Raw genomic sequence first — 12,915 nt, 5'->3', positions numbered from 1 at the left:
AGAGAATACACATATGTCAAAAAATAATGTTTTTGTCTGGAAGTCTGTTTTAAACTCTTTACCATTTAATGATCTGTTTTTTGAACATGTTGCTTAAATAGAGGGTGTCTTACACAATTCTCCACTTATGCTTCGTTGACAACTTTTATTGTCTTATAACAAAAGACCCTGTTTCATGAAATAGCCACAGTTTCATCAGTATGATTGTCATAACTCAAACCCTTCTCTAAAGTAGATAGCACAAGGTTAGCATTTTAATAGTATTTAACATGCTCTGCACGTGGTGCTGTACTTTTAACTTACCCTGTGTGAAATTGAAAGCTCCAACTCCATCAATGGTTCCAGCAGCAAAGCTGTAGCCCAGGGCAGGCTTGCATGTTGTACCCTGAATACAAATGGTAATAAAAGGCAATTCATTTGATTGTGTCCTAACTTGTATTTGCAAAGTGTCTTTTACTCTAACCTACTGGATCTCATGAAATAATTTCTATCTCGCATGGTAATTTATGGTGGAAAAAATTATATATAAAAACGATTTTACTAAACTAAATTCCAATTTATAGTCTTTTTATTGTTGTACAGAAGGGCAACACATTTCAAACAAGTGAAGCAATAGTTAGCCAGTTCTTGGTGTGTGCCATATGTATGGCCCATATGCATTCTGGGATTCAGAATCTCATTATATTTCAAAGCCCTTTTACTTTAGTCACATACAGTTCAAGCAACATAATGTTGTGCAAACATGAAAAATTCCGAACTACGCCTTTTGCTGGTCCACAGCTCTTCAGGGACGCTTTAGAATGTCATGGACTATATCTCTGATGCTGCTATATAATTTATGTCGCATTATTTTCTGAACGATGCCACATATCAAACCTTTTAGGAATCCTCTACCGAAAGATGTAAACATGACACATACACTTAGGGCCTCATTACGATGTTGGGCGGAAAGCCTCTGACCAGTGGTGAGAGGCTTTCCTCCTGACATTAGAAGGTTTACACTTCGACCGCCGTATTTGGATGACAGTGGTCGGAGTTAAACCTACAGGGGCATTCCGAGGCGGTTCCGACGGGCTCACCGAGTCCGTTGGTGCATCGGAAAGACAGCATAATCCCATAATGACCCGGATCCACCGTTGGGATTATGAAGTCGGTTTCCGACAACCATTCCATGTTAGCCTTTCCGATATGGAAAGGCTGTCAGAAAGTGACATTGGGGGCACCTAAAAGGCCCCCTTCCCCCCTGGACCTCCGCAGTGGGGCCTGGGGGGCACCTTTGGTGTCCCATAAACAGTCCTGCACTGTGTGGCATGCACCGCATGGTGCCTGTCGCATGGTGCAGGGATGTTCACAGACATCCGTTTTTCAATGGAAGCTTGTGCTGTGGGCCTTTTCCGCCCGCTTCCATGTTTGCAACTACCCTATGGGCAGTCACATCATAATCATGCGGTTGGAACAGTAGATCTTCAATTTAATTAGGCCCTCTGTGTTTTACTTACACTTTTTTCCGAGTGCTCAGGCCAATGAAAGCAACAGTCTTCCATAAATAGGACAAGCAAGTGACATACAAACAAAGAATACAGTGTGTTTAAAATCCTACGTTAAGGTGTGGAATTTCAGGGTACTGTAAACTTAGCAAAGGCCACTCTTAGTCCTTCAATGTCTTCCTTAATTCCTTCCTGCACTGTGAACCCAGATTGATAATCTTCCAAATGGGTTGGGTCCAAAGCTTTCTGTATCATTCTCAGATTCTGGTTGGGGCCAAATCTAGGCACTGACTTTGACAGTGAAGTGATTTGTTTGCACATATACAGGTATACAATAGTTGAGGCTTAACTTGCGGGGCAGAACATGTGAGAAGGTTAGATCTTATTAGAAACTACTGATCATTATAATAAAATCCAATATATCATTATGAAGTGTTAGATTACGGATAGTTCATCCAGTATTGTCTCTCCTCCTCTTATTTCTCATGTCAATGCTAGCCTTGCCATTCTTCAGGGGTATTTGCTTATTGTTTATGCAAACCATTATGTTTTGAGCAAATGTGGTGTTTTAGAAATAAAAGAGATGTATTAATGTAGAAAATCCATCTGCATCCTAATGATCCAGAGGTAAATTTGCTTTCTGGACCTAATATTGACCTCAATTTAGCGTTTAGCCTTGTGCATTTGAGACAATTGCTGTGTCTTGTGGTTTTCACTTGCGATCAGTTGCCTGTTCGATTAATTACATTTCTATGAATTTCCCAATTGCAATAAACTTTTCTTCAAATTACCCCTATTTTCGCTTGTTCACTTTTTGAGTTTTCTAGTTATAAAAACGATTGTACATGTTTTATATTAACCCTTGTCTTGGTCTTAGTTTTATTTTATATTGTCAGTTCCTGTAGCCCTAACACCCTTTGACTCACCAAGATGCCAAAAGGAAGGCCAGTGTGTACCTAAAATACCCATTTAGGCTCTGCTGTGTCTTTCTATAGCTGAAAATGATTGTTGTTGAAGCTCATTTAAAGTGAACTAAGGCTTTACATGTTCTTCCAATCCTGTCCCACGAGTGGCTTTCTCAAACTTAAAATGGCCTGTATCTGGAGATAAATCGTCTTTTTTTAATAAGAGCAATATTTCTGTTGGAATGACTATACATAGAGGCTCTATTCTTCGAAAAATATTCTCTGTAGAAATTAAGGTTTGTCTTTCTTTGTATTGCTGGCTCTAAAGCATTCTACAAAGCAATGTATTTCTTAGTCTAGGTTGTCTATTATATGACCGCTTCCTACCTTTTTTTTTTATCAGATCTGAAGTGTTCTGTAACAGACGATTCAAGGTAAGTAGAACATAAGCAAATAGTTTCTCTATGAGAAACTCTGCTGAAGCATGACTCTCAAGGCCATTGTTTAGTATTTAAACTATGCATGCCCTTCACTCCAGAAGTGAAGAAATACAGAAGGTGTGGTTCTATTTTTGCAAGGATTTTTAGTACTTGGGATTGGAAAGTAGAAAGGGAGGGAATTGTGGGGCATTGTGCTTCCTCTCTTACACTCTCTCTGGTCTGCAAACAAATTGTCCTGCTTGAAGAAGTGTAGTTCACCATCTCACATACTATTCCAGTGACTGCCCTGCAATGAATTGCCACCCAATGCCTTTGTTATGGGATGTAATACTCCAATAGAACCCCCACAACCATCATCGTACCCTTTGAACACCCACTTGCATGGGCCTTTTTTCCTGTCCCTGTCTGCCACCCCTCACCTTGGCTTCTTCACACCATTGAACGGTGGAAGGCTCGAAAGGGGAGGGAGACTTGCCCAGTCATGGAAATAGGACATGACCTGACAACAAAAAGAAGGTTGCCATTTGGTCCACCTTCATTGTGTTATCCACTTTCTTTCACTGAGCAAAGGAACTGTAGAGGGCGTGGCATAATAAATATGAGGAAATAATACATGGAAAGGGAATTGCAGTGGAGGTGTGTTTTCTAAATTGATTGCAGCTCGTGTGCTATTTAGAGGCATGTACACCAGACTTAGGGCTTCATTACGAGTCTGGCGGTCCACTGCAACTGCCAGGAATCAAATATCCCTGCAGTCGCGTGGCTTTAATGAGGTTGCAATATGCTTGGCTGTACTGCTGCGGCCCCCTACGAGCATATAACGAGTTTCCTCATCGCCACACTTCTCATGGAGGTGCGAATGCCATGAAAATTGTGGCGGTGAGGAAGCAAAGGGGACCCTACTTTGTGCCTCAAGCTATGTGGATGCACACAGGGGGCTCAACATGTGCCCCACGTGTGCATGCACACCAGTACCTACATGGCATTGACTGCAGCACTCCATGCTGTGCAGGTACTGCCTTTAACGTTCCCATTGCAGTACCTATTTCATAGGCACCATCCTGGGTACACCGAAGAACTGCCTGCCAGATAGGAGAAAATTCCTAATCTGGCAGGCGGTTTGTAAATGGGTTTGTCGGTGCGGGAGCTAGGTTGGTACCGCTTTTGCACTGCCAAACTCATACAAAGGCCCTTAGTGACAAGAATGTTCACCATCTTTTTGAAGCACAATGCTCTATGTCTGACTACCAGGAGAGGTGTTAGATCTACTTGTTGTTGGTAAACGTGGCAGAAGAGACAGGGAAAGATGCAGGAAAAAAGCCCATGAGGAGAGAGAAGAGACAGTGTAAGAGAGTGAGAGTGATGCTCTTCTCCTGTGGAAACACTGCTAAAAATATTTCATTCTTTCCCAAATGTGTCTGCCAATCATTCTCATTGAGTTCTGGGGTCATTGGCTAATACAATACTACCCTCATATCGATGCCCAATTTTAGAAATTTCTTCGAGAATCAATGGAATCGATTTACAAAAATAAATAATCAATGGAATCGATCTACAAAAATAAATCTACACCCGTGGGGTTATACCCCCGCAAGGGTGCAGATTTAAGACTTGAGGGAATTCATAATGATTTTCAGAAGTATACCTGGAAACCTGCAACGTTACACATTTCCTGGTGTACTCATGGATAGGTTTGTGAATTCCACTAAAGTAAAACCCTACATCTGTGTCTCGTGATCGAACCAAGGAAGCAGATTTGCAATTGTATACGTGAATCGGGCTCTTTCTGAATGGCATTTACAGATGCAATTGTATGCACACGTTCCTTTTGTATCAGAAAATCAGGAGCAGGTGTGCAAATGCACTTTATAACTTCTTTTATTTTTTGGGCTCCACTGGGATTTTTGTTTTTTAAATTTCAGCCCTACTTGCTTTGTAGTGTGTATCCTTTTCCCCTCACCATGGAAAACAATTTACTCCTTGCCTTGAGAGAAGTAAATTTCTGATTTTTTTCTAGATCGGAAGAGGCCGGGAACACGTTTTTAATCCTCTTATGGGTGCAAAATCAGCTTTTGCGAATAGCTATTAAGAGTTTTTACACACAAAAAAACCTATTTGCAGTAACTAGTTTATTTTCCTTGGAAATGATTTGGAGAAATGTGCTACCCAGAACATTAGTCTCAAATAAATCTTTTACTTCTAGATAAATCCTACAAAAAATAATGTATTTATATGTGAGCAGAATTAAAGTGTGGAAGCACGATCTGCATTTCGACTCGTTTCGAGTTCACAAAACACCATTCGACAGCACTTTCCAAATTCAACTTGTTGATGCAGAGAGCCAACCTTGCAATGCAAGTTCAACCTACACCCAAAGAGTTAATCAGATCCTGAAACTTTACAATACGTTTCTGTTATCAATAGCTAACAAATTTGGACTGGGTCTTGGAAATAGTAAGATATATATCTCTGAATGGCAACTATGTTATTTGATAGACTTTACGTTTATCTTGAGCATGCATACAAATATTTACAATGAAATAATAAGGGCAGTTGTAAACAGATTTAGCGATGCGAATGATACTTTGGGCCAAAGTCTAATCGCAAAAAACGGCCACAAATTGTGCACCAACTTTATGCAACCAGTCTTTCATTTTGCAGTGTAATCTATTTAATATAAGCACTAATAGGTTGCATTGCAAAATTGCAAGTTGATAGGAGTTGCAGAACAACCTGCATAATGAATAATAATTAGGCAGGTTTCTGATTAGCAACTAACACAGGCATAGTGGCAGGGGCGTCTCCTCCATTTGAGTAGAGGAGCGTCGCCCCATAAGCCCCAGAGCTGAACAATAAAACGGTAATAAAGTTTTTAAATTACCATTTTATTCTTCAGCAACCCGTCCTGAACGAAGTGTTAGGACGGGCCAGGGCCAGGGCCAGCACTGCTAAGTAGCAGCAGCAGGGAGCTCTGAGCTTTAAAATGTGCATATCTCTTTGGCCAGCCATCTTGGGCCGGCCGGCCAGCCAGACAGACATGCGCATTTTAAAAGTTCTGTAGCTAGCTGTCTTAGACAGCTGGTTTAGAGAAGGCCCAGGCCTCCAGTGCTCTTAGGAGCACTGGGAGAGCCTGCTCTATCCAATTCTGGCACTGCTTTCATGCTGTGAAAGCAGCGCCAGGATTGGATAGTACAGTTTCTTGCATCGGGAGCTTTCTGGAAGACACCCAAGGGAGTAGGATATCGCGCTGCATGAAGGTAAGCGTAGTTTTTTTTTTTCTGCCTACCCATCTCCCTACCCCCGCTTCACCACCCTGGGTGCAAGCCAACTGCCACTGGATAGTGGCCTACACGGAACAGCAGACCACCATCCTTAAATTTGCATTCCCAAGCGGAAAACCTTTTTTCAAAGCAGCATGTTTTTAAATAAACCAGTGCTGCATTTCAAAATAAAAATTTTAAAATCCTTTTTGGGAAACCACCCCATGGACCACTGCCTGCTCCCCCTCAGGGCTGCAGAAACTGCAAATGTGGTGGCAAATCATTGATACATACCAGTACAACTCACAATTAGAAGGGGACATCTTTTCACATCCCCTTCTGATTGAGATTCGGAAAAGATCTCAACTCATTTTATGAGTCGGAAAGGCTTTGCCGACTTGCAAAAGAGGTTTAATACGTTTTTAAAAAGTGCCTTTTTTGTAGTAGAAAAGCCAGTGATTTTGAGAACCATAAGGTGTGCGGTTCAAAAATGGCTTTGTTCATAATAGACAGTATGTACTAACACATATTCCCATAGACACAGAATGAGCAAAACCCTTTGATACATGAGGCCCCTGGCAGTTTCTCAGGATGAGATATGGGATTAGCAGATCACCGGAAATTATTTAATAATCAAATTATTATTTTCCCTTGAAGGGCTCGAGTCAGTGGTATGCAATCTTGAAATCCACATTTACTCCAGATATACCTTTTGGCTAAGGCTGAAACCAGGACGTTTAAAGAAACTAGAAAAAAGCCTTTTTATAAACAGAAAGTGAAAGAAAAATCTGACCCAATCCTGTATAATTTAGCTTCCCGTTTTGTATCATTGCTGTTTTTTGTACAGACAGAACTGAAAACGTTAAGCAACAAACTGAAATACAGAGGCTTAATATATCGGCTGCATACATATACCTGCAAGGCTGTTGATCTCTAAGGTTGAAAACTGTTCATAAGTCAAACTCAGATGGAACATGAAACAGCCAAATGCACACACAGGAACAGGAGGGTTCGATATCAAGTCTACAAGGAAACATAAGGTCTTACTGTATGTGTGGAATTCAGCTGTACAGTGACGTTGCTCATGTCCACCCACTGGTGAGCCGAATTGAGGGGCCCAGTTACCTCCTCCGAAGCCGCCGCAAATAGCTCCTAGAAAATACAATTTACAATAATTTGCAATGAAACCAAATTAGCAAGGTTGTCCTCACATTTGATTAATACACAGCGTTACAGATAATGATGCTCTTTTAAGGCACGCTTTAGCGTTAGGCCCACTTTGTCATGTTAAGATACTATGATGGCCCTCGTGAATGCCAAAGATGTCAGTGCCTGAAGAATTAGGATAAGATGGTGCTAGCATGGGTGGCATCGTATAAGGCTACTTAATACAGCATAAAATTACATGACCTGGTATAGTATAGCATGGCAAGACATCACATAATACATAACGCCCCACAGACACAGGTGACATGGCATAGCACCACATAAATAGTGTAGTTTAGCAAAGCATAACTAAAGTTTGTAACAATCGAAAAATGAAAACTGAGAACATCCATATAATACCAGTTTCAAGGATAGACATAATAAATTGAATTAAAATATATATATATATTAAATGAAAGACAATTTTAAGGCAACACAAACTGAAAATTACATTAAAATTAAAAAGCAGGGCAACTAAACTACTGGATTTTCTTGTTTTCATGAATTAGAAAGCACAGTAAATCTGCAACCGATGTAAGTTAAAAAATCGGAAACAGAAGTGAACCCATATCAAAACCCAATTAAGAAATAAAATTTAAAAATGTTTTCAGAAATTTCACATTTTACTACAATTACAAAAATTGCATAATTTCTCATTAATGATTTTCTAATTAAATCATTTTTATATGGTAACACATATACCACTTTCTCACTAGCTCTAATATATGTAACCTACTGGCGGTCGCCAGTAGGTAGTTATAGTTAGAACCTAGTTTCGTTAGGAAAAGCATTTTTTGATTTGCTAATAACTTTGGCGTCCTTTGACGAATCTTCCTGAAATTCTCCAAAAAAAATGTCGATCCAGGTCAGCTCCTATCCTGAAAGTTTGGGGTGGTTCGTCAAGCGGGGGCTGAGAAAAAATGGGGGGTCCCAAAACGCATTTTCTCTATTTTCATTTCTAGGCAATTTTGCGACGAGCTACAGCCCGAACTGTTGAACGGAATTACCCCAAATTTGGCAAAAAGGTAGAGCTTGGTTCAGAAAGCGACTTTTTTTCTAAATGGTGTAAATCCGTTCAGTAGCTTTTGAGAAATTCAAAAAAGTAAGAGTCAAAAAATGAATTTCCCATAGGAAACTTTGGGCAAGGCTACAGCCGAAACTACTGAACGGAATTACCCCAAATTTGGCAGAAAGGTAGTGCTTGGATCAGAAAGGGACCTTCTTTTAAATGGTGTAAATCAGTTCAGTAGTTGCTGAGAAATTTGAAAAATACAAGTTTCTATAGCTGGGCGGAGCCTAAGTTCCGAGCATGAGCTTCAATGTGATTCGCTGGGAACACTCCAACCCAGGAAGTTTTGGCATCCATCTTGTGACTCGGTAGAAGCGAGTCACCAGAAAACGGAGAAACAAAGATATAAAACAAGAGAAGGGGGCAGGGTAGAAACCCCCTAACTCTCGACCAAACAACATTATTTATTTTTAAAATCGGCGCATCTAGGTGGGCAAAGTTGTCGGGCATTTCTTAAAAAATAATAAGGGGGGCTCGCTGGGGCTGCGGGGGCCTGATGTGGCCAAGCAGCCCTGGGGCTTCACTCATGTTGGGAGGGGGGGTTGTGCGGTACTCCTCCTGGAGCCTTCCATGTGCTTATAACTTTGGCGTCGTTTGATGAATCTTTAGGAAATTTTCCAAAAAGTTTCTCTTTTTTGATCAGTTGCTATCTTGAATGTTTGGGGGTGAATGGTTCTGGGGGGCTCAGAAAAAAGGGGGTCTCAAAACGTGTTTTCTCAATGCAATTTCCATTGGAAACTTTAGACAAGGCTACAGGTCAAACTGCTGAACGGAATTACGCCAAATTTGCAGGGAGAAATATCTTGGTCCAGTAACCACGCTTTTGTTTAAGTGGTGTAAATAAGTTTAGTAGTTTTTGATTAATATGAAATTTTACAGATATCGATATTTCAGAATTCTGACATCTGATTGGCTGAGGCGTTACGAGCACGAGCGTGCAGCTCATTGGCTGCGAACTGTTGAAACTAGGAAGTCTAGGCATTTTGTGACTGAGTTGAAAGGTGAATGGCAGAAAAAAAAAATAATTGTATAAGAAGGTATAGTAGGAACAGTGTGGTCTTAGTTTAAGCAGTCTATATGGTGTAGAGGCAGGAAGTTTGAATGTTGGAGAGGCAGGGAGTTTGAATGTTGCATAGGCTGTGGAAGTTAAGTTCGCAGAACAATGGTGAGCGGTATTGTGGCAAGGTTGCGTAGGCTCTGGAAATCCCATCGGGAAAACAATTCCCCGTATTGTGGCAAGCAGTGTGTAGGGTGCACACGCAAGTAGTATGAATGTGCGTTATTGCGGCAATGTTTAGTAGGCTGTGTAACGGTGCACACACAGGTAGTGTGAATCTGCGGTATTGTAGCAATGTTCAGTAGGCTGTGTAAATCATATCGGGAAAATAACAATGCACTGTATTGCAGCTTTCCTTTAATATAATGCGCAGTAATGTTTACTTATAATGCAGTGTTCACTTTTATCACGGACAGTGTCACTTTCTTAGACGAAATTTAATTTCATGTGGGAGGATGTGTTCTGTCCCTGTGCGCGGAAGAAAAATAACGTTTAATTGGCTGAGGTGTTACAACAGCGAGCTCAATGTTCATTGGCTGCAAACCATTGAAAGTAGAAGTGTTGCCAGCTATTCCCTTCCCCTCCGCGAGGTAGCAAGGACATCTCATTGGCTCACATGTTCCACGCAGGACCTTCCAGAGCTTAATGTTCATTGGCTGCGAACCATTGAAAATAGAAGTGTTGCCAGGCATTTTCTCCTCGTCCGCGGAGTAGCAGGGATATGGGATTGGGTGATGTGTTCCAAGCAAGACCTTCGCAAGCTTAATGTTCAGTGGCTGTAAATCATTGAAAGTAGAAATGTTGGCAGCCATTCACTCCCCTTCCGCAGAGCATCAGGAACATCTCATTGGGTAATGTGTTTCAAGCAGGACCTTCCCAAGCTTAATGGTTATTGGCTGTAAACCATTGAAAGTAGAAGTGTTGCCAGCCATTCCCTCTTCCTCCGCGGAGTATCTGGGACATCTGATTGGGTAACGTGTTCCAAGTAGTAGCTTCCCAACTTTAATGTTCATTGGCTGTGAAGCATTAAAAGTAGAAGTGTTGGGAGCTATTACCTCACCATCTGCGGAACACCATGGACATTTTATTGGCTAAAGTGTTTCAAGTACAAGATTGCTCCTTATTAGTTGGGAACAGTTCACTGTTGTCAGCCATTTTGTGACGCAGTTCAAAGGAGTATGTGAAACGAAAGTAGGGGAGGGTAGGAACACTATTAACTCTGTACAGTGTTCACAAGGTGGTGGATAGGGACTGTGAAGGTAAAAATTGTATATTGTGAGGGCCATTTACATAATTTGCGTGGGCCTTACAAAGCAAGGTGGAAAAATAACAAAGTGTGTTGCAGACTTATTTTTATTAAGTCTGCATGTGGGATACTTCCCAGAAGCACTATTTACTTATAATGTAATTTACTTTTCTGACGGGGAGGTGTGGTTGCGCTGCAAATATTTTAGTCTAGGTTTGAAATAGTTTTTATTAAGCAATCAAATATATACTTTCTTAGGAAAGTGAAGCTGTATATATCAGAGGGGTGACAAATAAAAACGCAATTTATAAAATATCCCATAATCGTGGCCACACCCTTCCTTTTTTTGTAGGGGATAGTTTGTAAAAGTGTTGCTCATTATTCTTGTTAGTATAAAAGGGCATCACGTTAGTTTTAGTTAGAGTAGAAAAGAAGTGCTATAGCAGCACTCCCATACTACATCATCTCAGGTCTCAACAACAGTTACCAGTAAAAAACTGTTAAACACAAATGACGTGATATTACGTAGAAATGTACGCTTCATCAAAACATTACATGAAGCACTTTGTATAAAAAAATGTAAGCAACTACTATTTTAAGAAACATGAGCTTTGTAACAAACTGTGAGGTACTAAGTTCTCCACGGAAATAACTGTAGCATGTATTGTACATTTGTGGCACAGATAGATGTCCAACCCCTTTCAAGTACTATAAACACACAATATTAGAATATACAGGGTGAGTTTATTGTATTCTACAGGAGAAGAAGAATAACGGTCACTACAAAAAACCCAAACATTTTTACACTTGTATTCTGTATATCGCGGGAAAGTTCTGTCGTAGTGCTTAGAGGTTGCTTACTGCTTTGCTGATAGATCAGGTACTCCTTAAGAATATATAGGATAATACTATAATATACACTACTATACCCATATATTCAATAAGGAGTAGGAGAATATTTTCCAGCGGTGAATATTTTGAAAGCTTCTTTTTTTCGGGACTTCGAAGATTTTTGTCATCGCGTCGACGGGTCATAAACGTCTGTGAGTTCAGTATGCATGTGAATATTAAATTATACATACTCACACTACATGATCCCGGGCGGAAACAGAGTAAGAACCAGAAGCTGTTGGGGTTATATATACATTTTTAGTCTTCGCGTTTCGGGGTCACCAACACCTTTGAGATCTGATATACTTTGATTATTACAAATGTACATGTTCACAGCATATGATCTCAAAGGATGCAGAAAAGCAACAGTGTTTTCTCTATTTAGGGTGCTTCTGGATACAACCTACTGACAATACATATAAATGGAGAAAACAAGTAGTAATACTTATTTCTAAATACAAATCTTTAAATATTGAGAAATAGCTACGTATTATAAGGATCTACTATGCCATAATCAAACAAGTTACAACACCGTAATATCTTTTGTTGTCGCAAAGGAAGAATCCGCCGCTAGATAACGGAACCTGCATCACAGAGGGACACGCGTAAATAACTCGCACAAACAAAACAAATCAATCAACGGGTGTGGTTTATATACTTTTTGGTTATTCAGTAGTCTGCCCATTTAGATGTCACGTTTTACAGTTGAGACGTTTTCAATGTGTAACTTGTGGACGTGTAGGGAAAAGTTAGAGAATGTGAAGCCGTAAAGGTTTGATTTCGATCTTCACATGGCAAACAGTGTCATTTAGTTTCTCGTGACTAAAGACATGTATTATTTGCTGTAATTCTAAATAGAAACATATGGGGAGAGCCTCATCGACTCTCCACACCCAGACGCACTGCGTTATATGGATGCCAGATCCAGTCGTTTTTTCTCCATTTTACCATTGTTCAAATTAATCCGATTTAAATCCAAATTTTTATCAAACTTTAGTCAGTTCTTCTCCTCCACGTTATGCCATATTATGTTTTAGGAAAACTTCTCATATTTTCGTATGTCCATCCGGACCTTTTCGGAAATACGATCCCAAACCAAACAAGTGTTCAAAGCAGCATTTCTTTATTTTGAAAAACCCAATGCATTTCGGGCTTATTACGAGCCCTTCGTCAGGGGTGACTGTAAGGCAACAATTTCAAAAGAATACATTATTACTGGGTTTGTTGGGTGCGTAGTTAAATCAATAATTCATTATGCGCATGCAACATTATTAAAAAACACATATATATTAGGAATAACATTTTATAACAATTAAGTTGGACGTGATATGAAATCCCTATAACCCGTAGAAAA

The 12,915-nt window shown here is 40.2% G+C and overlaps 1 protein-coding gene across 2 annotated transcripts in view; it reads right to left on the bottom strand.

The window, feature by feature from the left end:
* Positions 1-12,915, bottom strand: part of LOC147711182 (neutral ceramidase-like) — a 379,859-nt gene that overhangs the window by 74,568 nt on the left and 292,376 nt on the right. For both annotated transcript variants that reach the window (XM_086921969.1, XM_086921970.1), the window contains 2 exons: positions 7,140-7,244; positions 304-385 (listed from right to left, as the gene is read on the bottom strand). In XM_086921969.1, coding sequence (XP_086778095.1) covers positions 304-385; positions 7,140-7,244 — 187 coding nt within the window. The remainder of the gene's footprint in view (positions 1-303; positions 386-7,139; positions 7,245-12,915) is intronic.

This window comes from Lissotriton vulgaris, chromosome 5 (assembly GCF_964263255.1).
Source record: "Lissotriton vulgaris chromosome 5, aLisVul1.2, whole genome shotgun sequence".
NCBI lineage: Eukaryota > Metazoa > Chordata > Amphibia > Caudata > Salamandridae > Lissotriton > Lissotriton vulgaris.
The sequence above is the reverse complement of the archived record's forward strand: the minus strand, read 5'-3'. Positions and strand labels throughout refer to the sequence as shown.